The sequence below is a fragment of the Venturia canescens genome, chromosome 4 (genome assembly GCF_019457755.1).
Source record: "Venturia canescens isolate UGA chromosome 4, ASM1945775v1, whole genome shotgun sequence".
NCBI lineage: Eukaryota > Metazoa > Arthropoda > Insecta > Hymenoptera > Ichneumonidae > Venturia > Venturia canescens.
The window spans coordinates 24,881,683-24,908,395 of record NC_057424.1 but is presented as its reverse complement, the minus strand read 5'-3'; the positions used below and the strand labels follow the sequence as shown (position 1 = coordinate 24,908,395).

The 26,713-nt window shown below is 37.1% G+C and overlaps 2 protein-coding genes across 23 annotated transcripts in view; both read left to right on the top strand.

Annotated features, from left to right (window-relative positions):
• The window catches only part of LOC122409465 (serine/threonine-protein phosphatase 2B catalytic subunit 2-like), an 83,853-nt gene extending 65,617 nt beyond the window's left edge, over positions 1-18,236 (top strand). For 14 of the 22 annotated variants that reach the window (XM_043417063.1, XM_043417062.1, XM_043417054.1 and 11 more), the window contains 9 exons: positions 483-654; positions 736-862; positions 1,009-1,089; positions 1,632-1,634; positions 3,887-3,919; positions 11,233-11,317; positions 11,429-11,526; positions 11,672-11,887; positions 12,395-18,236. In XM_043417063.1, the coding sequence (XP_043272998.1) occupies positions 483-654; positions 736-862; positions 1,009-1,089; positions 1,632-1,634; positions 3,887-3,919; positions 11,233-11,317; positions 11,429-11,526; positions 11,672-11,865 (793 nt within the window). In that variant the 3' untranslated portion in view covers positions 11,866-11,887; positions 12,395-18,236. Of the gene's footprint in view, positions 1-482; positions 655-735; positions 863-1,008; positions 1,090-1,631; positions 1,635-3,886; positions 3,920-9,169; positions 9,812-11,232; positions 11,318-11,428; positions 11,527-11,671; positions 11,888-12,394 lie in introns of those variants that run through there. The other 8 variants (XM_043417067.1, XM_043417068.1, XM_043417066.1 and 5 more) reach the window with 8 other exon arrangements.
• A 2,304-nt stretch (positions 18,237-20,540) lies between these two features.
• On the top strand, positions 20,541-23,140 carry LOC122410292 (uncharacterized). The gene has a single exon (XM_043418452.1). The coding sequence runs from the start codon at positions 22,223-22,225 to the stop codon at positions 23,138-23,140; it is 918 nt and encodes a 305-aa protein (XP_043274387.1). The 5' UTR covers positions 20,541-22,222.
• Positions 23,141-26,713: the final 3,573 nt, after the last annotated feature.

The following is a 26,713-nucleotide window of genomic DNA, read 5'->3' as shown; positions in this document are numbered from 1 at the left end:
CCGAGAGAAACTAAAGATAGCGGCGCCGAACGAACGAATCCTGAAATTTGACGCATCTCTCGGGAAATTAGTGATGCTAAAGCTGTACAGCCCTTGACTCTCGAGCAGGCATTACTGCATCAGCCTAGCGGTGTAATAATATACATTACTCAGAATCTCTAATACAGCAAGCAGCCGATTGACCCATAATCAAAATTTTTTTTTATTTTTTCACGCTCCTGTAGCACCGAAAAATAATAAGATTTTTCGTACACATTTTTCGACATTTCACGATCGCTATCTTGCGTATATATAGTGACAACTCTTGTAAATAGCGCATAAGATGATATGAGAAAGAGAAAGAGAGAGTATTATACTTTTGATCGATATAATAGCCGCGGTTGATGATTATCGAGAATTGTACCTCTCTCATCATGCACACGTTTATGAGAGCAAACGTTGAAGTTGACCATTTTTTGTGTTGCTTTTTTTTTTTATTTCAGTTACGCAGCATGCTGTGACTTCCTTCAGAACAACAGCCTTCTGAGTATTATTAGAGCGCACGAGGCGCAGGACGCCGGTTATCGAATGTACCGGAAATCCCAGACAACGGGCTTCCCATCGCTCATCACAATCTTTAGCGCTCCCAACTACCTCGACGTTTATAACAACAAGGTGAGAACACGAAAAATTTTTTAAATTTTTCATGAACATGAAAAAATCTTAAACGATATGTATTTGTGAATGCTGACTCAGGCCGCCGTGCTCAAGTACGAAAATAATGTGATGAACATCAGGCAATTCAATTGCTCCCCACATCCTTACTGGTTACCCAATTTTATGGATGTTTTCACGTGGTCTCTCCCATTTGTAGGCGAAAAAGGTGAGAATTTATATCATTGTTATATTTTTCTTTTCTTCTTTTATTTTTATTTTTATTATTATTCAGGCGTAACCCTTTTTTAAACATCCTCGCATCAGTTAAAAAGTATTGACGTTTTTTTTCATCCATCTTGAACTAATTTACAGTTACGGAGATGCTGGTCAACGTACTGAACATTTGCTCGGATGACGAGCTCATGAGCGACGGTGACGATGCCCTCGAGGAAGGTACAGTCCGTTATCAATTATTTATACTATTTACTGTAAATATTATTTACATTATTTAAAGAAATGTATTACGGTCGAATACTTAACGTCCGTACAATTTTATTTGTCTGATCTATACACTGACAAATATTTAAGGACATGTCTCGTATCAAAAAATTAAACAAAACAAACGAGTTACGTTCACAATGACCGTTCAATCAAATTCTATATAAATATTCTCAATAATTGTTATGACGGTAGAACAAATTATTAGCTAATAGAGAACCGATGTCAACGTGTGAGTTGTTATTCGCGCCAAAAGGAATATTCAACAAATAGTTGGCAAGTCCAAATAAATTCAATCAATTTTCTACTGCATTTCGTTGAAAATCATCGATAATACAAGAATGAAAATATTTGGATAATTCATTTCAAAGGAACAACTACATTTATTTAAGATATACCAAACTATTTCAAAATATTTTATCAAGATGAAATATTTGTTAAATATACGAAAAATATTATTCTTTTTTTTTTTATTCCATTGCACGCCGCACGGACAGATGGTAAGAAAGCGTCATTTGATTATCTCTACAAATCGCCACATTATAACGAGCTTACCAATCTTTATATTGATTTTCGTTCTTCCTCCTTCTGCACTATTCTAGCCATAAATATAAATATTCAAATCTTTTTTCGTTATTATTATTATTATCATCGTTATCGCTACTTCTGTACATCACTCTCTACATATAATTTTTCGTACTTGGTGTGTATTGATTTTTATATTTTCCAAATGACAATTTCATAATCATAAAGCAACAAGATTAATAATCAAGTATGGTGATAAAGTCATAGTTCCAACCAACGAAAAGCATCATTCTGATTTCAAACGATATTCCAACATAAAGGTACACAAGCACACCGGTGCTCTTCCCGTGAGAAATATTCATTTCTCGCAATGCAACAATTCTTTCTTCCAATATATTCTCTATCATTAGCTATCAATTCTCATCTCTCCACAACTGTATCTTTTTACAATTATATAACTATACATATATCTGTATATATGTATATGCTTACGTTGCGTGCATTCGTAAACTTTCCCTCTCTCTCTCTCTCTCTTTCTCTCTCTCTCTCTCTCTCTCTCTCTCTCTGTCTCAATCTATATAGTACATATATATACATATATATACAGTCAAGTAAGTTGGTTTCATCAATTGCATCGTCATCAACGGCCTGAAATTGTTTCATCGAACGCAACCATTTTTTCACGTTTGTTATCTCGCCATTTTGTTCTTCATTATTAAAATATATATATATGCGCGTGTGTGTGTGTGTGTGTGTGTGTGTGTGTGTGTTTGCGTGTGTGTGAGGGCGCGCGCGTGTGTATATGGCTTGATGTACATATCATGGTTTGTACCAATCAAACGTTAATTTAAACATTTCGACGTTTACATGTACGTGAAATTAATTTTATTTTTGAAAAAAGTCTACACTTATTGAAGATGATTTGCTAGAATTCGCTAATTTGTTTAAGACATTTGCCATACTTAATAGGGTAATATATCGAATGAAAATCGATATTTCTTTCCGGATGTTCCGATAAAAATGATTTGACGTCACTCAATATCATGTACTAGTCCATTCGAATCGACAATGAAATTTTTTGGAGCATCGAAATTATTTGGAGATTTTGCATTTTCTGAAGATGGACCAAAACAAAAAATTTTTAGCTCACACCCTCTAGGACTTATCTTTTTTTTTGTTCTATGTATTTATTCATTTGTTTTTCATTTTTCAATCAGGTATTTCAGATTACACTTTGCTCCCGGATCAATTTTAATTCGACAATTACTCTTAATATATAACGTGAGATGAGATCCTATAAAATCTACGGGTAACAAAACCGTTTTTCCCGGAGACAGATGAGAATAAATGTCGGTTTTTCGTTTACACACCCTAATACGTATGTCGCATTGAAGGCATAAGTGTATCATATAATAATATACTAGTTTCGATGGTTCGGCGATCGTGCCGGTCCTCATTACTAAAGTTTTATTGGAATTTATTATTCCATTTTGATTTTTCTATATTTGTACCACTTCAACAGTATCGTTGACAATTTTTTGTTTCGTTCACACATACGCTCAACCTGGCACGCGGGTGAATTCGACGAAATTTCGTCAAATCGTCTGACAAAAGCCGAAACGGTAATGAAAAACACGAGAGGCGAAAAAAAAAACAATGAGTCCAGAGAGCGAAAAATCAGTTGAATCGAAAGCCGCGCCGACGAAATTTAATCGATTCTCCCAAATCTACTGGTTATATTCGTAAATACGTCTTTCATCCCTCTTCCATTATTCATCGTTTCAAATATATATATATACATATATATATATATATACAAATATATATATACATATATATAGAATTATTCAAAAATGGAATTGAAGCAGCAATCCCCAAATAGTTGAACTAAAATAAAAAGAGAATGAAGCAAAAGAACACTGGAATGGTATTTATAAAACGGCACATAGAATGAGCATCAAGAGCAAGAGTATGAAAAGTGGATATACTATATGTCCCTCATATACAACCTTGAAAAAAAAAAAAAAAAAAAAAATTTGATCGCACTGATTATCTTTCATCGTACTCCTTCTCTATTATATTTGTGTCAATCACACTGGCCTTGGACTCCTCCTATATCGGCACGACACTATGCTACTACTACTACTACCTCTACTACTTCTACTACTTCTACTACTACTACCACTCAATACTTCAATTGATACCGGAAAAACTCGACCCCGTTAAGTTGCAGCAAAAGTCGTTGTCCAAAAAAAAAATGGTAAGTCCGCCCGATGACTTACACGAATCGCAAATTAACTTGAAAAAGCGAGTAAACGTAAAAAAAAAAAAAAAACAAACGTGATGTAGGAAAAAAATCGAAAAAATTGATTCAATTTTTGTCTTTTTTTAGATTGAATTTTTCTTGATTTTCTTTTTTTTCTTTTTGTTATTAATATACTTGAATTTAATTGTTCAACTCAAGAAAATGAGTGTTTTGCGCGGAACCGTACGTGTCGTTGTTCGTCGTTTTGCTGGACATCGAGCTTGCTGTTGCACCTCTTATATTAATTTTTCTTTTCTCTTTTTCATTCTTTTATTATTATTGTACGTCCCCAAAATTCGGTGGTTGTGCCATTTTTCTATACAATCGTTAAATACTTGTTTTATTCTCGTCACTCATTTCATTACAACACCTCTCGTCATCTCATCATATCAACGTTTATTTAGTTTTTGATCTTCGAGAATTCACAATATTGTCGATGCAGTCGATGTTGTGCGTATTTCACTGCGTCATTGTACTATTTTTTATTTATTTATTTACTACTCCCAGGCTTCAGAGTTATACTCATGAGATATGAATTCTGTCTTTATTACGGAAGAAAGCTGTGTCAAATATTTGGTTTTTATTTCGGGTGAACGCGCAGCTGCTATACGGATTAATTTCCTCGCATCGAAGTTGAACGATTAGAGAATCTATCCGAATTTTGCGATCATCACCGTTGTAATTTCCACACACCGTCGCGTGCCTTTTTTGAAGCTTAATCTAATAATAAAGAATCGCGGCTAATTATTATTTCGTATAATAATAAGAAACGGGGCAAAGTTTTTTTTTTTCCATTCACAAAAGTTCAATATTTTCACGCAAATTCTTCGAACCCCGTATGCAGAATATAAATGGGTGATAAGACGAATCAGTTATTGCGCAGATGAAAAAGAAAGAGATGACGAGTATAGAATTTGATGAGAAAAACAACCCTACCGTTGCAATAACGATCTATTGGAATGGTGCCAGTAACACGACTTCGTCACGAAGGTCTCACGTAAATTGAACGATCTTGTTGTTGTTGGTGTTGTTTTCTTTTTCTTTCTTTTCCGGTTTTATTGAATTTTGACTTGGCTTAACCATTTTACACAATACTAGTCACTGCTGAGTAATCGCTATACTAAATGTGAATGCCATTCGAAAGTGACGTCAATTAATTAATTAGTTTGTCTCGTTTTCTATTTTGTATTGCCACTGAATTTGACATTTTTAATGATTTTTTCGTAACTGATTTGAATTTATTCATATATTACATGATAAATGCGCACATCGATTTACACAGACCCGCATACCGACGATCGATTTGACACGAATGATCATTTTTTTTTTCATTCACACACCGAAAATCTCTCAATTCATTGAAGTCGAATTAGAAGTAAATACAAAGAAAGCCAGCGCAAGTGCTGTTCCCAAACCTTATTCGGACCACCCCGCCCTTTCATCCCGTTTCGTCTGATTATTTCCCTTGATTATTAATAGCGTCTTCTAAACCAACTGCGTGTACCTATTTTTTTTTTCACTTTATTGCAGTGGTTTTGATTTTTGCTGTTTCGTTTCATTTCGAACAATCACAAGAAGAATGTTATTTTTGCGAACATTTTGAAACGTATATACCTTCTATGATTTTTCGTATTTGCGTCCAATTACTTGACGTTTGATTCTTATAAAGTTCGTTGATCCACAACAGAGTTAGATAGATCGGACAGTGATGCTCGATCCGTTAAGGCAGTGCGCCTTGTAACGAAGAAAAATGGCGAGGGTCACTCTCGTCCGTGAAACTAGAAATTAAAATGTATGAAATTTGGTAAAATTACGGTATATTTTGGCTACCCTCGAGCGCGGTCGATGCCGCGTTGCGTAGCATTTGACCACGATGAAAAAGAGCCTCGTCGAAAACCTCCGGAATTTCAAGGCTGTTACAAAAACATCGCCTATGCTTATCACACAACAGTTACAACTTGGCAAGAAAGAAACAAAGACAGAGAACAGATAAATATAGAGGAATTTAAAAAGGAAAGGAAAAGGGCGGAGGAGTGCGGCGGAGAAAGCGAAAGATTGTGGGGTGCGGTTCGCTCAATCGATTAAACGCAACGCGCCCCAGAGAGCTCTAGGAAGCACCGCGAGATAAGAGTATAAGACCACCCGGCGTGAAGCATCGATCAACCCCTTTCTTGAGGAAGGAAGGAAGGAAGGAAGGAAGGAAGGAAGGAAGGAAGGAAGGAAGAAAGGAAGGAAAGAAGGGAGGAAGAAAGGAAGGAAGGGGAAGGAAGGAAGAAAGGTAGAAAGAAGGGAAGAAAGAAAGAAAGAAAGAAAGGGAGAAATCTCTCCATCTCGTTGCTCCCAAACACCTTTCTCATCATTCTTCTCTCGGCCTGCTCTCCATCTATATTTGCCTGAACCTTCTCAACTCATAACGATGATTCTGGGCCAGAAGTTCGAACGTGTTTCGATACAATTATGTACTCTCGAATATTTACGGAAAAATATGCACCTTATTTCGAATGGGTCGGTCGTCACAAGTGACCGTCTTCAATCAAGTGCAATCAAGTTCCGAGTCCCAGCAAGGGAGACTGCACTTGCAATAGTATATAAAAACTCGCTAATCCGTTGAAACATGATATTAGACAACGATCAATTTTTGATGGTCGTCTCCTCCTCAACAATTGTTCTCGAGCTCGTCCCGTGAGACAGTCTAAGCCTAACGAAAGCTTTTGTCAATCAACAACTGTAGCGGTATGCTTGTAACGGCCGGGTGGCCTCAAATTATTGACACCCGTTTCCTCGGTTGCTTTCTCTCATTCGACACAACTGTCGTGGTAGTTTTGTAACTTATTAACGGTCTGAAAGCTATAAAATCATCATGAAAAAATGGTGAGCCAATTTTTCGTTATATAAAGCCAGTTTCATACCCCGGGCTCAGTCGTTGTCTCGTTGTCTATCACATTTTACGGATGAATTAACTATATATAGGGCGATCGAAAAGAAACTGCACAAAACCTTACCGATACGGCCACGGTTCTTAGTTTATTTCTCCTCGGTTGTTGATAATACGAGCCCCCCAATCCCGTTGAGGCGATAGCTGTAAAACGGTTGCACGGTTTACTCGGACATGCTTGATTTTGTTGATAACTCTCTGATAAAATGAGAATAGCGCGCGTAATTCATATTTTCTTTCAAATATCAAGCTACTCGGAATAAAGCGTGCAGCAAGATTTTAACCGACTGAACAAGTGATAGATCACCTTAAATGTTGGAACAACACCACCGCTAGAGGGCAACTTGACCCATCGCGCGCGTACGCGCGCGAGTTTTCATCCACTGGGATGAAATTGCTGCACTTGTCCTTCTCTATATCTACATTAATTAATATCTCATCTCTCCTCCTAAGTATATAGATATAATATTCTTTTGGCTGAATTTTATTTTGCAAGAAATTTGGATGAGCATGACAAACGATGAGTATATAATATGATAATAAATAGCAGCTTGTACCGTCATGAAGTAGTTGATAGTAGTTCATCCATGTTTCTAGCAACTCCCAATTGACCCATATATTTATCTTTCACGAAAGTTGTCTCTCTCTTTTTTTTAATATCTCTTATTCCAGGAAGCATCTATAGTATAGCAGCTTTGTGCAACACGCACAATTTTATACACCAATCGTATCTGGCATTACTTTGGATATGTAGAAAAATAATTTGTTGAGCTCCTCAAGCTGTTGCCAGAATTTCATTTTATATAGTTTCCGTTACGCGTTCTCACTCCAAATTCCACCTGCGATTATAGAATATACAATTAATAATATTCAATATAGTACATCATAATGCTAATAAGTAAGAAAATTATATCCTGCCGCTTTGCTCCTAAATGACGACTTTCAGAAAAATAAGCACCAAACCCCGAAACGCCGCAGAGTCAATTTTCATTTTAAGCAGGAAATACGCGGTTTCCGAATGCATATATTACCCTACATTGCTGCGAAATACTTGCAAAAATCTGTATATAGGAATGTAGTGAAAAAGAATACCGCATTGGTTCTCGATTACTAGTTTATTTCCCCCCGTATATCAAATTCAATATTTACCTTATACGATTCAGACGCGTTTATATAATTTTATCCTAATTTAAGAGTGCATTCGCGTCAATCAATCCTTACATTTGCGTCAGTTTTTCTTTGAGAATTTTACTGCGAATAATAATCTGCTTGCGTTGAGCGAGAAAAAAAAACGCCGCAGGTTATTCATTTACTTGAATAAATAATTAGTTGTCGTCGTACGCGCGTCGTTGAGGATCGTATACAACAGTGTACATCCAAGTTTTATCTTTCTACGCGCGCGATGACCGTTGCTCTTACAAAGATAGCCTGGGATTGAAAGAAGAAGCGAGAAGAAAAAGTGTAATTTAAAAAAAAAAAAAAAACAGCAAATCTATATATAAGAAAATAAAATGAGACAATAAGAGCGCAATAATTAGAGCTCAGAGGTTAATGGATCATCGAGAAGTATTTTTTCTAGAAAGAGCCGATCAGCGGAAAAAGTGAGAAGCAGCAAAAATATTTGTTGAAAATGTATAATATTTACCAATTTGAAGATTCATGCGAAGAACTGGCCCCCGCCGATCGACCGGAAGAACTGCTTTTTTGATCCTCCATAATTATGACATCTCGTTAACGATTAATTCTTATAGATCGTAATTGTTTGATTAATCAAAAGAATCTCGGTAATTTCTAGCACATGCTTGTGAATGCGACTTACGCTGTGCACTCGTTTTTTTTGTCTGTTCTATGTGTTGTTTTCTATCCACTACACTTCTGCTACCTCTACTACTGCTACTACCGATACCGTATCTACCACCACCATCACCAAACATCATCATCATCATCATCATCATCGTCATCATCATCATCCCGTAACGTGAACCGAACAAAATCAATATTCGTAACACGGAAAAAAAAACAAAAAACAAAAACAAAAAACAATTGAAAAATCGGCAACAATGACGCTGCTCTCACATTACTGGTACTTCTGTCCTTTTACTTGCGATCGTGATCATCGCCTTTGGAAATAACCAAATACGACTGATAAACGACTAATCGGCATCGTGTTACCGCACGCCGTCCAAAAAACGACGTTCCGGCTCGATCACTACCGAAATATCGACCGCGTACGGTGAGTTTTGTGTTTAAATTTTTTTATTTCTTCATAGAATGCGAATATTTTAGTATACACGTGACGAACATGAAAATGTCACAGAATTATGCGACTACGTGTAATGGCACAAAAACGTTAAAAATGAGAAGCGCCATCGAACCTTGTTCGGTGATGATCCCAGCAGCATCGTATTCCGTTTGCATTTTTATATTAGGTGTTCGATATACATGTACCTATGTTTCATACTCGACTGAATTGCGATCCAAATTATCCGATTGTTATTCATTTATATTTTTTTTTGTTTCCCATCACCCCTTCGTTGTTGTATTGAATTTATATAATGCTCGCTACCAAACCCAAACATTCGTTGAGTGTTATATTATTATACTCGCGCGCGAGTAGACCGAACGCTTATGATTTATTCGCATTTTATTATCTGCAATATACCCGCCGAATATTTTTTTCGTTGAAAAATACTTGTATTTCCGGTCCTCCCAAAAGTTCATAATCTATTGGTATTGGTTATTAAACAATATTATACTGACGAGTCGAAAAACGTATATCTATATACGTGTGTCCTTCTTCTCTCCATGCATATGTGCATCTTTCTTGGGCCGACGAAAAGATTTTCTTTATTGATCTATGATAATACACACGAATTATCCATTAATTTAAATTAACTTGTAGAGTTTACGATTTATAATTTTGTGTCGAACCAGCGAGATCTAACTTTTCTGCAAACTTTTATCGTGCGATCGGGCATTGTGAAAAGCGAAAAAAATATTAAAGCGACGCGCGAAATATTATTGAAATTTCATTGGATTTATATACGAACGAAATTCTGCTGAATAATTGAGGTATTTGCGTCGATTGCACGTGTTTCCACTCACGGAAGGCGCTTATCATCGATAGATTACCATTTTTTCTCCTATACCATCAAATTTATCCCAATTTCTTCGTGGATTCCTCTGGCTCGCGGCGAGGTGACCAGCAGGAGCACCTCGCGTCTCGTAATTTCACAACCGGTGTGCAGCGAGTTAATTTTTGCGTCCAAGAAAAAAAGTAAAAATAGACGCGTAAAAATCTCGAATCGGAAACGTATTGAAATTCAGCTGTTTTTCCATCCTCGTGAATAATTTCCTTGTTCACGGATAATGTGATAGGTACAAGAGACGTCTCCAGAATCATCCTGCCTTGCATGCGCATGTCGCGTTGTTAGCACTTACGTTTCGTTCATATGTTTATTATACGTTTGGATTATATTTTAATTATCTAATCGTTGAACGCTTCAGCCACGATTGCGCATCGTTGAGATCACTCTATATCCGAATACAACGTTCAGTGACATGTGTAAATATAAGAGCAGCTTATACTCGTTGACATATACATTGTGTATAGATGTCAATCGGTCAAAAAGAATTGCTGTATTCGGCTATTATAAAATGATATTGGGGGATTTATTAATGCGACGCTCCAAATAATAAAAGCTTTCGATTGTGGGTTTTTTTTTTTCCATTTCCCCAATATCTATACAAACGTTTCGGAATGAAATTTGGCAATGATTAAAGTTTGTGATTATGCGATGAAAATGAAAATGTATGTACTAGGATATTTCACGCCAAATCGGTTGTTCTTTCACTTTTCTATACCGTTGAGATTGTTAATTTTTTGTTTTTTTGTTTTTTTTTTTTTTTTTTCCTTTAATTTCATCCTCCTTGAAGAAAATCTAAATATTTGGCTTGTTTTTTCGCCGAAATATCGATCAATCATCGAGGCGTCAGTAAAAAATTTCAATGACTACGCGTTTAGAAGAAAAATAAGGCAGAAAGTGATGATGGAGTCTGAAGCGAACGGCGGTATGGTCGATTTGGCGGGGAATATACCTCTCTAGAGTTGAGTTGGAGAGATCATGCGATGCTCGAAAATTCATCGTTCAATACTCGATGCAATTTTTTTCTATTGAATTCATAATGCGATATGAAATAGAGTCGCGAATACAATGACGCTCGTTTTGATGGTCGACTCTGCTAACATTATTGCAATGAAGTGACACGAAGAGAAAATTCGTTGAGTATAGGCGACACGAGAAAATAACGAATTTTCTATCGATCGATACAGGTGCAGCAGCCAACCTCCGAAAAGAGGTAATCAGGAACAAGATCAGGGCGATTGGAAAAATGGCCCGCGTGTTCTCAGTGCTCAGGTAAAGAGTAATAATTGAAAAATTCACCGAAAGGATAACCTTTTGTCAATTTAACGGAAAATGAAACTATGATTGTCATAAAAGTATTTGTAAATTTGTATGAATTTCCAGAGAGGAGAGCGAGAGTGTTCTGCAGCTTAAGGGTCTCACGCCGACCGGTGCTTTGCCATTGGGTGCTCTATCGGGCGGTAAAACATCTCTGAAGAACGGTAAAACATCAACTTTTCAAAGTAGCTGAGGAAATAACAATCAATTTACTACACGGATTACTTGGATCCGTGCAAACATAACGAATGAATTTATATAAAAAAAAAAAAAAAAAAAACGCATGGTGTTTGATGAAAAAATTTTCAGCGCTTCAAGGCTTCTCGCCAAATCACAAAATCACATCGTTCGCCGAGGCGAAAGGTCTGGACGCGATAAACGAAAGAATGCCACCTCGGAAGGACGCACCACCAACACCCGTGAACGAGGAAAAACCTGTTATAAAATCACCAGCTACCACGGGGGACAAGCGGGACCACTGTACAACCCAACCCCATTCGTGAGCCACATACAGATCCAAACAAGGTAATCTATATTCTTCCTTTTACTACATCATCGTAGCAACTAGAATTTTTTTTATCACCGATGAATACATGTAAAGATTTAAAAATTATAGAATAAAACTCATCAACAGGCGCAATAAGTTGCGGGATTTTTTGTTTTACGACGCGGATTACGAAAAGACGAAATTGTCAACCCATTTTTCTCACCGTTGTTTCTGCGTCAGCTGACAGAGCTTTTTCGTAATCATTCAAAACAGCTCGAAGGATTTCAATACTTTTAAAAGTATGAATTCCAACTCATTTGAAAATATACCGAAGCAATAACTCACTAATGTTTTTCACAATTGCGTCGGACATTTTTTTTATCGATAAAACGCGGTGGTTGGTTCAAACCCAATTTTTAATGTACGCAGACACAACATTGGATCACCACAAAAAAATTATATCATATTCCTGGTCTAAAAAATAATTGCCCCGAAAAATCATATTTCATTAAATTAATTAATAATTAAAACCTATATAATTGTAGGTGACTCGGACGGGGGAGTGTAGGTCCCTGGCAGGTCGCCACTCACCGCGTTACAACCATTGCTCGTCTCCCCCCGAAAATAACAAACAACAACAACAAAGAAAAATGCAGCCGAAGAAGGAAAAGAAACACGTCAAGAAGAACCATCGAGAGCTGAAGAAGAAAAAAAATAATGAAGAATACGAGATTTAAAATGAATGGGAATAAGAAGGAACCGAAAGAAACGGATACGGATAGAACAAAATTATGGCGAGTACAACGGGTCAGGGAAAATGTAACCATCGCTTGACGCAACACTCTCTCCCTCTCTTTCTCTTTTCACCTCATACATCTTGTCTCATCCAAAACGAATAATATTTAAAAAAAAAAAAAAAAAAAAAACCCTCGTTTAATGAAATGCCATACTATAATTAAGCTATCTAAATGAAGCAAACAGAAAACAAAGGGAAAAATATGAAAAACTCAATGATTGCGTCTTTTAAAAATGTCTTGAAAATCATCATTTTTTCAATGACTTTTGCACATCATACGTCTGTGAACTGTTAAAGGGTGGCTTTCTCCTCCGGTGCAAGAGATATTGATAATAATACTTTTTCGTTCTTCTCTTATAAGAACGAGAATCTTTTTGTTTTTTCAACTTAATAATATAGAAAAATTTCTATTTACTACTCACCACCGGTCCATCCATCAAGTTTCGTGCAACCTCAAACATGTTTGGTCGAGATTATGTTCGAGCGGGAGAACGAAAAAAAAAAATTAAATTTCACCAAACGACCGGAAACAAACCAAAAGTGAGATCAATATACATATATATATATATATATATTAGGATCCAAATAAAATCGATTTTTTCGTGAGATTTCAAAAAGCGATAACTCTTGAAGTATTTGTTACAAGTAATATTTGGAGATCGCTCAAATGACTTTTCCGTATTTTTTTCCTACTCCGAAAAGAATTTTTATTGAAAAACATTTCGAATAAAAATAAAACTTGGAGAATAGAGAATAAAGTTGACAAATTATTTTTGTCTCATTGTCAGAAAACACACATTTTTCGCAATTTTCCCGTACGGCTTCAAGTTGAACAGCTGAAACAGCTGTTTGTGACATGTTGTCAACTAAAAGTTATGAGATCACAGTTACAATTATTTCCGGCTGAAAACTGCTACTCTATCTCGACCGTTCACACAGCTCCTTTAACGAACGCTAAAGACACGAACTATATTTATTCTGTTTATACAAAATAGGTGATTCTCAATGAATTATGAAGAAAAAAACATTTGCCCGATATGTGTTTGTTTTCTCATAATTTTCTCCAAAAAAGTATGAAAAAGTGGTGATTCGGACGATTTCTACGAAATTTGTTTGCAAATTAAAAGTTTTTATGAGTAACTTTTTTGCATATTCCATCGTCCTTCGGTTCCCATAAAAATCGACATTATTTGTATAATACCGCAATATATAAAAATATGAGTGTGTACCAGTTTAAGTATGTGTGTATTTATGTGCATGAAAACATCTGAGAAACCGAGCCAATTGATGACCCATTGGAGGGTTCAAAAGAAGCAAGAAAAAACTCGCGGAATGCGAGTCACGCAGATCGCGATAAAAGAAATGAAACATTTGAATTGGGCCCCGAAGCGAGCGAAAAATCTAGCATTTCTCGACTGTAAATACTCACGCTACCACAGCAGGCTGTGGTCTAACGCTGACACTTGTATCAAATCTTATCATCGAAAACTAAAATTTCAAACAGCAGAAGAAAACCATCACGGTCTTATTGTCAGAGGTTTCATCGACAATTGAATCAATAATAATTGTCGAAATTATCGTCTACCTTTTCTTCGCTCACGCATATATGTAATACGTATACCTATTTTTGAACCGGAAAAACCGCTGCTACCAGCAACGACATGTGACTTGGAAGAAAAAAAAACAAAAATCTTGTCGGAATCACATATAAAGTGCCACGCGCTTACGAGCGTAAATACACGAAATAGCTGTGTAAACTAAATCGAACTGTGAAAGAAATGGAAAAAAAAATCCAATGAAATCTAATCTCATAAATATAATCGTCTATCGACGATAATTCGAAGAATTGACAGATAAAATAGACAGAATTTAGAGATGCGGCAGCAGCCTCTTTTGACGCCTAATATTGAATGAAAAAAAAAAATGTTGATAAGGCATGTCAAGACGTGCTGCAGCGATCTATACTCGAGACTGGCCGATCATCCCTGATGACTTGTAGTAAATTTACAAATCTCAAGGATTTTTTTAACTTGATGGAATAACTGAGGAAGGATACCAAATCGATATTCGACGTTTCAAATATCGTTACGATTATTTCGAGTCTACGATTGTCTCTATCTTGCCCATGTATCTAGCTTTTCGGTATACATTTCATTTTGTCCATAATAAACAAGAATTCGCGTCTTGCCACAGCGTACTTACCGAGTTTAATGATTCAAACTTTTCCTCTCTTTTCGTCCCCCTATTTGGTATTAGAGCTTTTTTCTGCTTGCCCATTATTATCTGCAATATGTCAATCTAGTCAAGTCTTCGTACGATTGCAAAATAAAAATGAAAAGAAATAATCTTAACGGTGAAGAACGTTAAAAAAATCCAGCGACTGAAGAGAATCTCAATAAATCAATAGATACGAATGACTCTTTAACTCGCGTAAATATCATTATTCGCCAGGACCATTATATACGTTTTTGTTTGAAATCGGGCCTCATGAAAAAAATTCATGTAAAACTTACGTCAACTATGAAAGAATTTCAAGAATTGTATAATCATAAGAAAACACACAAAATATTTCTCAATCCTGACACCATAGGCGCTAGATTCGCGAAAAATGAATAAGAACAAAATGGGGGTTTGTTGTCCGATGCTTACAACAAACAAATAATCACGAATTTTACTCAATAATCGCAAGCGAAATAAAATTACGAAAGGGCTGAGACGTTAAAATTACTTTTGCTCGATAAGGAAACACGTAACGAAATTACACACCCACAGGGGAGAGCGGGGGGAGACCGAACGTACGCGAATTTCGTGCAATAAAAAAAATGAAACAAAACGAAACGAATGGCGAACGTTCGAAACGAGCGACTGTTATAAAGCGAGTGCGTACGGCACCCCTGAAACGAGCGACTTATATTATATATATATACTGCACCATCATCTTGACGAAGATTTTTCAGTATATTGGAAGAGAAGAGAGTGGAATCTAACCAAAAAAAATGATAAAAAGGAAAAAAACAATAACGAAAAACGAAAAAAAAAACAAAACAAATAATAACGATAATTGCGTTGATCTACCCTATGATTTTTAAATGTGTGTTCTTGCTATTGAAAATAAGTAATTGGAGTGTTTGAGCGCTCGCAAGACCGCTGGCCATTTCGTCTCAAGGACGGACGTTCGAAGCTTTTCCTGACAAATGTTGAGAATGAAAAAAAGCAGAAAAAAAAATCATCAGAAGATCGACAAATTTTCCAAAAATAAAAATCACGAACGGCTCTCGAACATCGTACGAGTCTTGTAGTTATATAAATAAATTTAAAAAAAGAAGAGACGAAAACCCTCAACATCCCGTTGATGCTTAATTAATGGGAAGAGTAAATGCGAAATGTTCAAAGCCAGAATATATATATATATATATATATATATATTTATCTCGGCACTCTGTCGAGAAATTCATCGTATTAGCTATATTAAACCATTATTCCACTTTTTCATCTTCAAGTTCATGTGTGCCGATCGTTTCGACGCTCGTGAAATTATTCGTGCGATCAAGAAAACCAATCTATGCGATCTTCTGATAAATAACGACAAAAGCTTCGTTCTCCGTACCAATTGCAGTAATACGCTGACGGTTGGAAAGATAACACGGTTATGGAGAAAAAAAAAACATTAACGATAAATGAATTATTTAACGAAAATTATATAAATCGAAAAAAAAAAACAAAAAAATCTCTCACTTTCTTTCTCTCTCTCTCTCTCTCTCTCTCTCTCTATCTCTTTCTCCCTCTTCACTATACGATAAATAATAATGAAATAATAACTCTATCTCTCTTTGCTACCAAGTTGTACTTATTCTTAATTAATTTACTTGTACAAACAACAACAAAAACAATGTGTTAAATAATAAATATAATAAAAGTATAAATAATACATATTATATATTATAAATATATACATATATCATAAAATTGATTAAAATTACTATTATTATTATCATTATCATTGTCATTGCTATGATGATTAAAATTATGATTATTGTTATTATTATTATGATTGTTCTTGTTATCGTCACTCATTAATATCACACTTTAACGAATTCGAAGAAAAAAAGCTAAATAACATTGGAAAAGAATGAATGCTGAATAGGAGTCAGCTTCTGAGTCGAGAGCAAAGTGTGTATGAAAATGAGAGCATTTGTGATCGCCCTCCGTCAAACAGAATAAATACGTGAAGAAACGAAACACAAGTATAAGAATTTAAAGTGAATAAACGTTTGAAAATCACTCTGGTGTGAAAGTTTCGAGAAATTCAAAAAAACCGTGAGAATAATACGAGAAAGCGAAGACGCAAGAATGAAAGTAGACGAAATCGCAATTCTTTTTTCTCGATAGTTCATTTTATCGTGTGTAAGGCCAATTCAAGGAAACATTTAATAAATTAAATATACCTATGATGATACTAATAATAAATTAGTATACGTGAGCGACATTTAATTGAATCTGGAGGGTAAACTCTGAAGGAGAAACAACGTTACACCGACAAATTACCATTGGTTTTTCGCGTTACGTTCGATGCTCAATGTTTTTCTTTTTTCTTTTTCTTGAAACGTGACGCTGTACTCTGCGAACGAATAACATTCGAGGTTATTAATTTTTCTTCATTGTTCGTTTTGTAATTTTTTACATGCTTTCCAGACTCAAATTACGTATGCGCTAACGGCTACGCCCATAAATGCATTGTTCATTTATTTCACGAAAACAATGTAAAAACTGTCACAACTATTCAACAAGACACTCGTAACCACACAAACAGCTTTTTCAACCATTCTTTGATGTACAAATTTGTCTTTTCGGTGTGTTTTATCCGTTTACGCCGATCCTTAGATTTATTAATAAGAATTCTCTTAATTATTTTTCTCGACATTTTCAAGAAAGCCAAGGTAGGGCATTAAGCATTAAGACCTTTGCGGAAGAGAAAGAACAGTATAATTTTTTCGCACTGTCGAAACCATACGATGTTTATTGAAAAAAAAAAAAAAAAAAAAAAAAAAAAAAAAAAAAAAAAAAATTGTGCACGAGATTAGTTGGAAATGACGTGTGATACAGCCTTCATTATTTTTTGATTGTTTCAATGAAGCACGAAGTTGCTACGGAAAACTATCAATTCATTCCTCAGGTGATCCATAAAACTTTGTAAAATTATTATTTTCTTCTCGTTTCGATATTAACTTGATACAAATGAAAATGAAAAACTTTTGTTACGGTAAATTTCCTAACACAATCTAATTGCAATCTTGAAAAAATTGGATGAAATTATCGCGTCAGTAAGATATCATTTTTGAAAATATCCATTTAAAATCGTAGAAGCAATGTCCCGATATCGTTCTTTTTTTTCAACAAGTATATAGGTGGTGGATGGACACGCGTCTTTTAAATTTTCAGAAAACAAAAGTCCAGTCGAAAATCCCAAAAGAAAAAGGTTCGTTAAAAATATTGCAGCGATCACCGTAAAGAATACTCAGATCGTAATTCAAACATTGTATAAGAGGATCCATTTTTCTCGAAATAAAACAAATATTATAAAAAAAAAATCATTCATCACCGTACTTTGTTTTCACATCTCATGCACCCGTATGCGAATATATTTAATGTTTGCGCACGATAATAATAAATTTTCGAGCGACATCACAGTGGACAATCCTATTTTGGAAGCAAATGGTAAAAAAAATTTTTTTTTTAATATTATCACAATTATGGCCATATATTTTCATTGTTTTTCAATCGTTTTACTACATATACGACCGACGACGCAATGCGCATCGCTTTTCGACGTCATGCTATGCTTGACCTTCCTGTTCAATATATAATATGTACTATATTATAGGTATATCGGATCATCATCAAAATTTCAATTTCCTTAAACGAATATATTAAATTATTTGTATTTCGAATACTACACACAACGTATTTCGTGATACACGCGTGTACGGCATCGCTATGGCTACGTTTACACGGCCCTTTTATTCCGGTTTAATTATATCAATATGGAGCGATATACAAAATGCATATCTGTCGATATATATAAATATACCCGTCTGTATATACAAAACCGGAATGAATATATAAGAGGGCCGTATGTAAACGTAGTCTATATGGCAGCGAGAAACTCGTTTTGGATCGATAAATTACTGATAAAAATAATATAGCTCGGCGAACCACAGCTATATACATACTCTACTATATATATTGGATTTCAAAATTTTATGAGTTACCATATATTATCAAAAATTTCCAAATCCAAAAAAATATAAATTATTGTGCCAGCTACAACGGAGGTTAGTATATATATAGCCAATGAAGATGGATCCCCATAGAAGCGTAAAGCCCGTAGTTTATATGGTTCCCAAAAAACTGGGGTAGCAGTACGAGCTATCACCCCGGGCCGTTGGATGTCGCTAGCATCGTCTTTGTTTGTGTGCGCTCACGCGCGCAACACTGAGAAGCAAGCGAGAGCGCTGTGAGAACTGGGTGAACACTGGGGTGATCAACTGTCCCCACCGAGACTTTCAGCATCTGTGAAGCTTTATTCTGTAATCCTGAAATCCTCGCATTGAAAATATTTAAAAAAAAATTTGTGGTAGAAAAAACAACTTTGTAAAAATAATGTTTTAAAAAAACATTTAAAAAACTCCCGACTGAAAAATTGTATAGCGTATTTAAAATAAAACGAAGTCGAGAAAAAAATGAATGTTAGAAAAAAAACAATATTGTAAAAAAAGGATATGCGTTTCCAGAAAATGATTTTAAACTCTTTTTCTTAAGAAAGTTGCAGTAAACTTTGGAAAGACTGAAATAAAAAAATAGATTAATAATAAGATAGATAAGAAACCATTTAATACAACTCCCTCGAGATTCGATTTTTATGGTTAATATCGATTGATGGTATATAGTTAAGTCATTTATATATGAAAATACAAATTTTAATATAGTAATTGTCGAAGTTGAATGATTGTACAAAGAATGAAGGTGATAATAAAACAAAAAATTTTATCACGCAAACTAAAATATGTTATAATCATAATGGAGTTTAATATTTGTCAGGAGAAGTCTCTAATCAAATCATTGAGTAAGAGTTAGAGACATCTCCCGACAAATATTAAACTCCATTATGATTATAACATATTTTAGTTGTTTGCGTGATAAAATTTTTTGTTTTATTATCACCTTCATTCTTTGTATAATCATTCAACTTCGACAATTACTATATTAAAATTTTTATTTTCATATATAAATGACTTAACTACCATCAATCGATATTAACCATAAAAATCGAATCTCGAGGGAGTTGTATTAAATGGTTTCTTATCTATCTTATTATTAATCTATTTTTATTTCAGTCTTTCCAAAGTTTACTGCAACTTTCTTAAGAAAAAGAGTTTAAAATCATTTTCTGGAAACGCATATCCTTTTTTTACAATATTGTTTTTTTTCTAACATTCATTTTTTTCTCGACTTCGTTTTATTTTAAATACGCTATACAATTTTTCAGTCGGGACTTTTTTAAATGTTTTTTTAAAACATTATTTTTACAAAGTTGTTTTTTCTACCACAAATTTTTTTTTTAACATTTTTTTACAAAGTTGTTTTTTCGAACACTCATTTTTTTTTATTACTAAAACATTTATTATTTCATAATTTTTAAAGTTCACTACGATTTCTCAGTCCCAATAATTTTTATTATTATTTTACATGATATTTTCTCCTTTTCACTATATTTTTCAATACACTATATAATTTTTTCAGTCGAGAGTTTTCTTCCTTTATTTTTGCCTATCAATCGTTATTTTTTGTTTTTTTTGTAGAATACCATCAAATCAGTCTTATTGAATGAATAAAAGTTGATGAAATTGTTGATTTTTTTTTTCGATCGTCGTAGTAATTGTACACGTTGTACTAAGAAAAAAATGAATGATTAACTGTCCTAATAAGTACTGTATATTTTGAACATGTACTTCGAGAAAAAATGTCCAAAAATGTGACACAATGTTGTAACATCACTGTGAGCTGAATATCCGACAATTCAGTGTCCTGCCCACAATAAGTCTTTCTTTTGTCAAGTTTCCCAATTTGTTTATTAGCTTCGCATCAGCTTGCATTCTCCGTTTCACATGCAGTGTCCACAACAAATAGCAGACTTCTCGATTCATGGGTTGAGTAATAGAAAAAAAAAATTGGAAGAGTAACAAATCAGTGGTGCATTTTTTTTGCATTCGTGTCGTTAATTCCAGAAATAATTTAGGGAAAAAAAAATTAATAAAAATCATGCATAATTGTTGTCCAAAATTGCACTTCAATAGCGCCATATTTCCGTGGGACACGAGCGCCGCTATCGGTAGTGCGAATCGCTAATAGCTGAGAGCTGAATGAAAGGCGATCCAGAACAGCGTGAAGTAGTCGATAGTCGAATATGATGCGATATATTTAAACTGAGTATAGCGTAAATATCAATTAAAAAGGAAAATATTCAATAGATTTTGATTAAATTTGCTTTAGAACACTCTCTGCCACTCACAGAAGGACAAGCACAAAATTGGTTAAGACAACTATCACCGTTTTCGAGAAAACTGGCGACAAAGGAATATCCCCCCACGCACTGATCGCAGTGAAACGCATAACTCCCGTCTTTTGGCCCTGCGGGCAGTCGGGAGTTAAAAATGTATGACTGTTATTCACTTTTATAATCCCATCAAGAATATAAACCCCAAACACAAGCTCGCAGCTTAAGTATCACTTTTAGCTTATGACGATTTGCAGAGGTTGTCGGTCTCACGGTTACAGTCTATGACCGACAACGAAGTGGTCGAGAGTTCATATATCCGGTCGGGTTAATTTTTTTTTTAAATATTTTGTACAACGATTATACAATTGCTTAGAGTTTTCGAGATTTATTATTTATGAAGTAACAACTTTTTTTTGCGGATTTTCTATGTAATAGTGCCCGAAATATTGAGAAAATGTGCACAGAGAGAGAGAGAGAGAGAGAGAGAGCGAGAGAGAGAGAGAGTTTGACTTAGTTGCGATAACAGGATAGTGTATCTTTTTCACATTTATTCTGTGGTAAATAGTATGGTCTCTCTTACGTTGAACCGAATAACAAAAAAAAAAATTAATTGTCATCACCGGGATTTGAACCCGTGAACCTGAGAGCAAGAAAATGTACAATGTATTGCTTCTCCCATTCCGAACGAGATCGATCTGTGGCACCCCTGCCACCGTCGAGGGAACAACCACGCCGCGGTGCGGCGTAAAAAGCGAGACGAGCAAGAACAAGTCTTGCCGCCCAAAAAGAACATTCTAGCGCGCTCAAGTTCCCCCACACGTGTGGCTAAAAAGTGTCGCATGTGTACAGTGACTTTTATATAGTAAAAATAAAGATTAACAATTATTCTTCTTTAATATAAACAAAATCTGTGGATAGTTATTTCGGATACCATCCTTCCTTCCCGCAATAACCTCCATAATTGGTGACCCCGAGACACTTGAACATTTAACCTCAAAAAATCGGTGCGTGCTACAAACGATGCTACCGAACGACGACGTCGGTGCCGGTCCAGCGAATGGTGCAGGACCCGCTTCATCAAATAACCCTACTAACAACGACGGACAAGCCAACCAAGTCATCGCGGTGGAAAATTGCAAAGTTCCGCAGTTTTGGAAAAATTCGCCTGACCTGTGGTTCCTTCAACTCGAATCAGTTTTCGAAGCATCTCGAATTACCTCGGACAAATCAAAATATCACTTGGTGATTAGCAACCTCGATTCAACGGCTATTCATGAAGTCGCCGATGTGCTGCGAAACCCACCGGATCGAGATAAGTACACTCATCTTAAAAACATTTTAATGCAGAGATTTTCTGATTCCGCTGATCGCCAACTACACAGAGTACTTACAGAGCTTGAGCTTGGTGATAAGAAGCCTTCTCAGCTACTGCGACAAATGAAAAACCTCGCTGGCACCAGAGCCTCCGAGGATGTCTTACGTGTGAAATGGCTAGATCTCCTGCCAGACTATGCGCAACGCTTTCTAAAAATTTTTAAGGCCCCAACGCTAGACGAATTGGCCATAGCTGCTGACGAGCTCCTGGAAAATTACAGTGCCTCACAAGTCATGGCAACCGAGGCCCATCAAAAATCAAATCAAGTGATACCAGCGCAGCGCTCACCGCAGCCCAGCTCCGCTGCTGATCCTTTGCTTGCCGAACTCTCTTCGATACAAAAATCCCTCGCAGAGCTACTCTCTGTGAATAACAGCATCGCAAGAAAACTAGCTGCTAATCAAGGTGACAGATCTCGCTCCAAGTCACGCTCCCGTACTTCATCGCCAGGAAAAAACGGCTTGTGCTTTTATCACCAACGATTTGGTTCAAAGGCTTACCGCTGCACTCCACCATGCAACTCTAAGGATCCTGTTGTTCCTAGACCGCAGTCGGAAAACTAAATCAGCTGTCGTCGGTTATGGCGGTTGGCGACAGCAACAATAACGTTCTGCCAATCAGTAATGAACTCCGCCTACTTATTCACGATCGCTCAACTAACATCAAATTTTTGATTGATTCAGGTTCGGTGGTATCCCTGGTACCTAAAAGTTTGATTAAAAGGAAACTGCAGGTCGCCGAACTCAAACTCTATGCTGCTAACTCAACTGTGATATCCACCTACGGAGAGGGAGTTTTCTCCGTCAACCTTGGTTTAGCCAAGGAATTCAAATGGGCTTTCATCATCGCCGATGTCAAAACAGCCATCATTGGAGCTGATCTTCTCGTTCATCATGGACTTATGATCGATCTGAAAGGACGTCGTCTAATTGATCGACGAACATTGGTATCTACTGCCGGTGAAATTTGTGCTGCCAACATTCACAGCATCTCCGTGGTGGAACACCTCGATGTACCTGACACTCCGCAAGGAGAATATTATATCCAGCTATTAAGCAAATTTGACGACATCACAAGGCCGCAAACGTCGCCTTGCACGGAAATGAACAATCCGGTTGCTCATCACATCGTCACTTCAGGACCACCTGTCGTGGAACGACCTCGTCGACTCACAGGTGAGAAACTAAAAATTGCCGAGGCAGATTTTGACCTCCTGCTACATCACGGCGTAATACGCCCTTCTAGTAGTCAATGGGCAAGTCCCTTACATATGGTACCCAAAAAAAATGGTGGTTGGCGCTCGACGGGGGACTACAGGAAATTAAACTCGCAAACCGTGCCAGATCGTTATCCGGTTCCTTATATTGAGGACATTCTTCATCGATTGCACGGGAAAACAATCTTCTCGACGCTTGATTTAGTGCGAGCGTACCATCAAATTCCCGTCGCCTCCGAAGATATCGAAAAAACGGCTGTAACTACCCCATTCGGTCTTTACGAATTTCTTGGTATGCCACCCGGACTTCGTAATGCCACTCAAACCTTCCAGCGACACATGGACAATATTCTACGTGGTTTAGACTTCGTTGGATGTTTTATCGACGACTTAATAATCATGTCAAACTCTCACGAAGAGCATCTCGAGCATCTCAGCACAGTCTTCGGCATCCTGCGTGCGCATCACCTTACGATTAACCCAAACAAGTGCCAATTTGGCAAGGAGGAGGTCAATTACCTCGGGTTTGTCATCAACAAGGACGGTTACTCTCCGCCAGCCGAAAGGGTACAGGCAATCACTTCGTATCCGAAACCCGAAACAGTGTCAGATCTCCGTCGCTTCCTGGGAATGCTCAATTATTATCGCAGGTGTATTCCGCAAGCAGCTCAACTCCAAGCTCCGTTGAGTGAGCACTTGAAAGATTCAAAAAAAAAGGACAAAAGAAAAATCGAGTGGAATCCAACATCTGAGCAAGCTTTCGAAAATTGCAAGAACAGCATCGCTTCTGCAATAAAAACATCATTTTTGTCTTCCTCAGCTCCACTGATTCTCACAACCGACGCTTCCGATCTCGCCATTGGTGCCTCACTGGAACAACTCGAAAACGGTGTGCACAAACCCATCGGTTTTTTCTCGAGAAAACTATCTCCAACAGAAACACGCTACAGCACCTACGATCGAGAACTCTTAGCCATTTTTGCTGCAGTAAAATTTTTTCGTCACATCCTTGAGGGTAGATCCTTCGCCATCAGGACCGACCACAAACCACTTGTTTTCGCCTTCACTCAAAAAGCTGACAAACTATCTCCGAGACGACTACGCCAGTTGGATTATATCTCCCAATTCACAACGGAAATAATTCACATAGGCGGCGAGGAAAACACGGTAGCTGACGCTCTTTCGCGCATAAATGCGATTGCCATGCCAACTGCCTTGAACTCGGAAACGATCAGCGAGGCTCAAAAAAACGACGAGGAACTGCTCAGTCTGGCGAACAACTCGTCACTGAAACTGCAACGACTAATGATCGAAGGGCACGACGTTTTCTGTGATATCTCCTCGGGCTGGGTTAGACCATACATCCCTCAAAGTCTACGGCAATGCGCTTTCAACGTAGTACACGGCCTCGCGCATCCCAGTGGCCGAGTCACGGCTCGACAACTGCGGGAAAAATTTGTCTGGCCAGGAATAAGAAAAGACGCGCTTCGCTGGTCTCGGGAATGCATCCCCTGCCAACGAGCGAAAGTACATCGTCATAATCGGACGCAACCAACAAAAATAGACGTTCCCGACAACAGATTCGATCACATTCACCTGGACATCATCGAACTGCCTAAAGTAGGTGAGTTACGCTACTGCCTTACCATTATCGATAGATTTTCACGTTGGCCAGTAGCAGTGCCCATGAAGAACATAACAGCCGAAACGGTCGCTACTGCATTCTACGAAAACTGGATTTGCCACAACGGAACTCCATTAACATTGACGACGGATCAAGGATCCCAGTTTGAGTCCGCTCTTTTCACTGCACTCGCCCAAATGTGTGGTGCTCGCAAAATTCACACCACCCCCTACCACCCGCAATCAAACGGGCTCGTGGAGAGGTGGCACCGCACGCTCAAAGCTTCTCTGATGTGCAACGCACAAATACCTTGGCCGAAACTCCTCCCGTCAGTTCTATACGGACTCCGGGCAGCGTACAAAGAAGACCTCAAAGCCTCACCTGCTGAAATGTTGTTTGGAAGAGAGATAAGACTTCCCGGAGAATTTTTCGTCACCGCGAGCATGCCTGCGAATCCTCAAATCTTCGTGGAAAAATTTCGTGAGCACATCAAAAGTATTCGCCCAACTCCTACGGCTCATCACACAAAAGCTCGCCCATTCATTCTTAAAGACCTGCAAACTTGCACTCACGTCTTCCAACGAATCGACTCCGTCAAACGACCGCTAGAACCACCGTACTCCGGACCTCACAAGGTCGTCAAAAGAATCGGCGACAAAGCCTTCGTAATTCTAGTCCGCGGCGTTGAAAAAACGGTATCGGTGGATGCCTTGAAACCCGCTTATATTGCCAAAGCAGACACTCCGGGTCAAGTTGACCCCATTGTTCCTGAGGAAAATCGCTCCTCTATTATGGATCCACCGCTCAGAACGTACGCTAGGAAAAAGAAAGTATCGTTCCTTCAAAAATCCCCTTGAAGAAACTGGAGGGGGAGTGATGTGGCACCCCTGCCACCGTCGAGGGAACAACCACGCCGCGGTGCGGCGTAAAAAGCGAGACGAGCAAGAACGAGTCTTGCCGCCCAAAAAGAACATTCTAGCGCGCTCAAGTTCCCCCACACGTGTGGCTAAAAAGTGTCGCATGTGTACAGTGACTTTTATATAGTAAAAATAAAGATTAACAATTATTCTTCTTTAATATAAACAAAATCTGTGGATAGTTATTTCGGATACCATCCTTCCTTCCCGCAATAACCTCCATAGATCGGTCGATAGTAGCGACATGACTCGGCCGCGCTAGCCACTAAAAAGTGGGGCCAAGCGGTTCGTAAGGCCAAACGGTCAATAATATTGCAATATAGGTGATATTGCACAATATTATTGAACGTGTAGATATAGTATTGAAACATTGCGCAAT

Excerpts from the sequence above, each read along its gene's own strand:
- LOC122410292 (XM_043418452.1), top strand. The coding sequence starts at position 22,223 with ATGCTACCGAACGACGACGTCGGTGCCGGTCCAGCGAATGGTGCAGGA.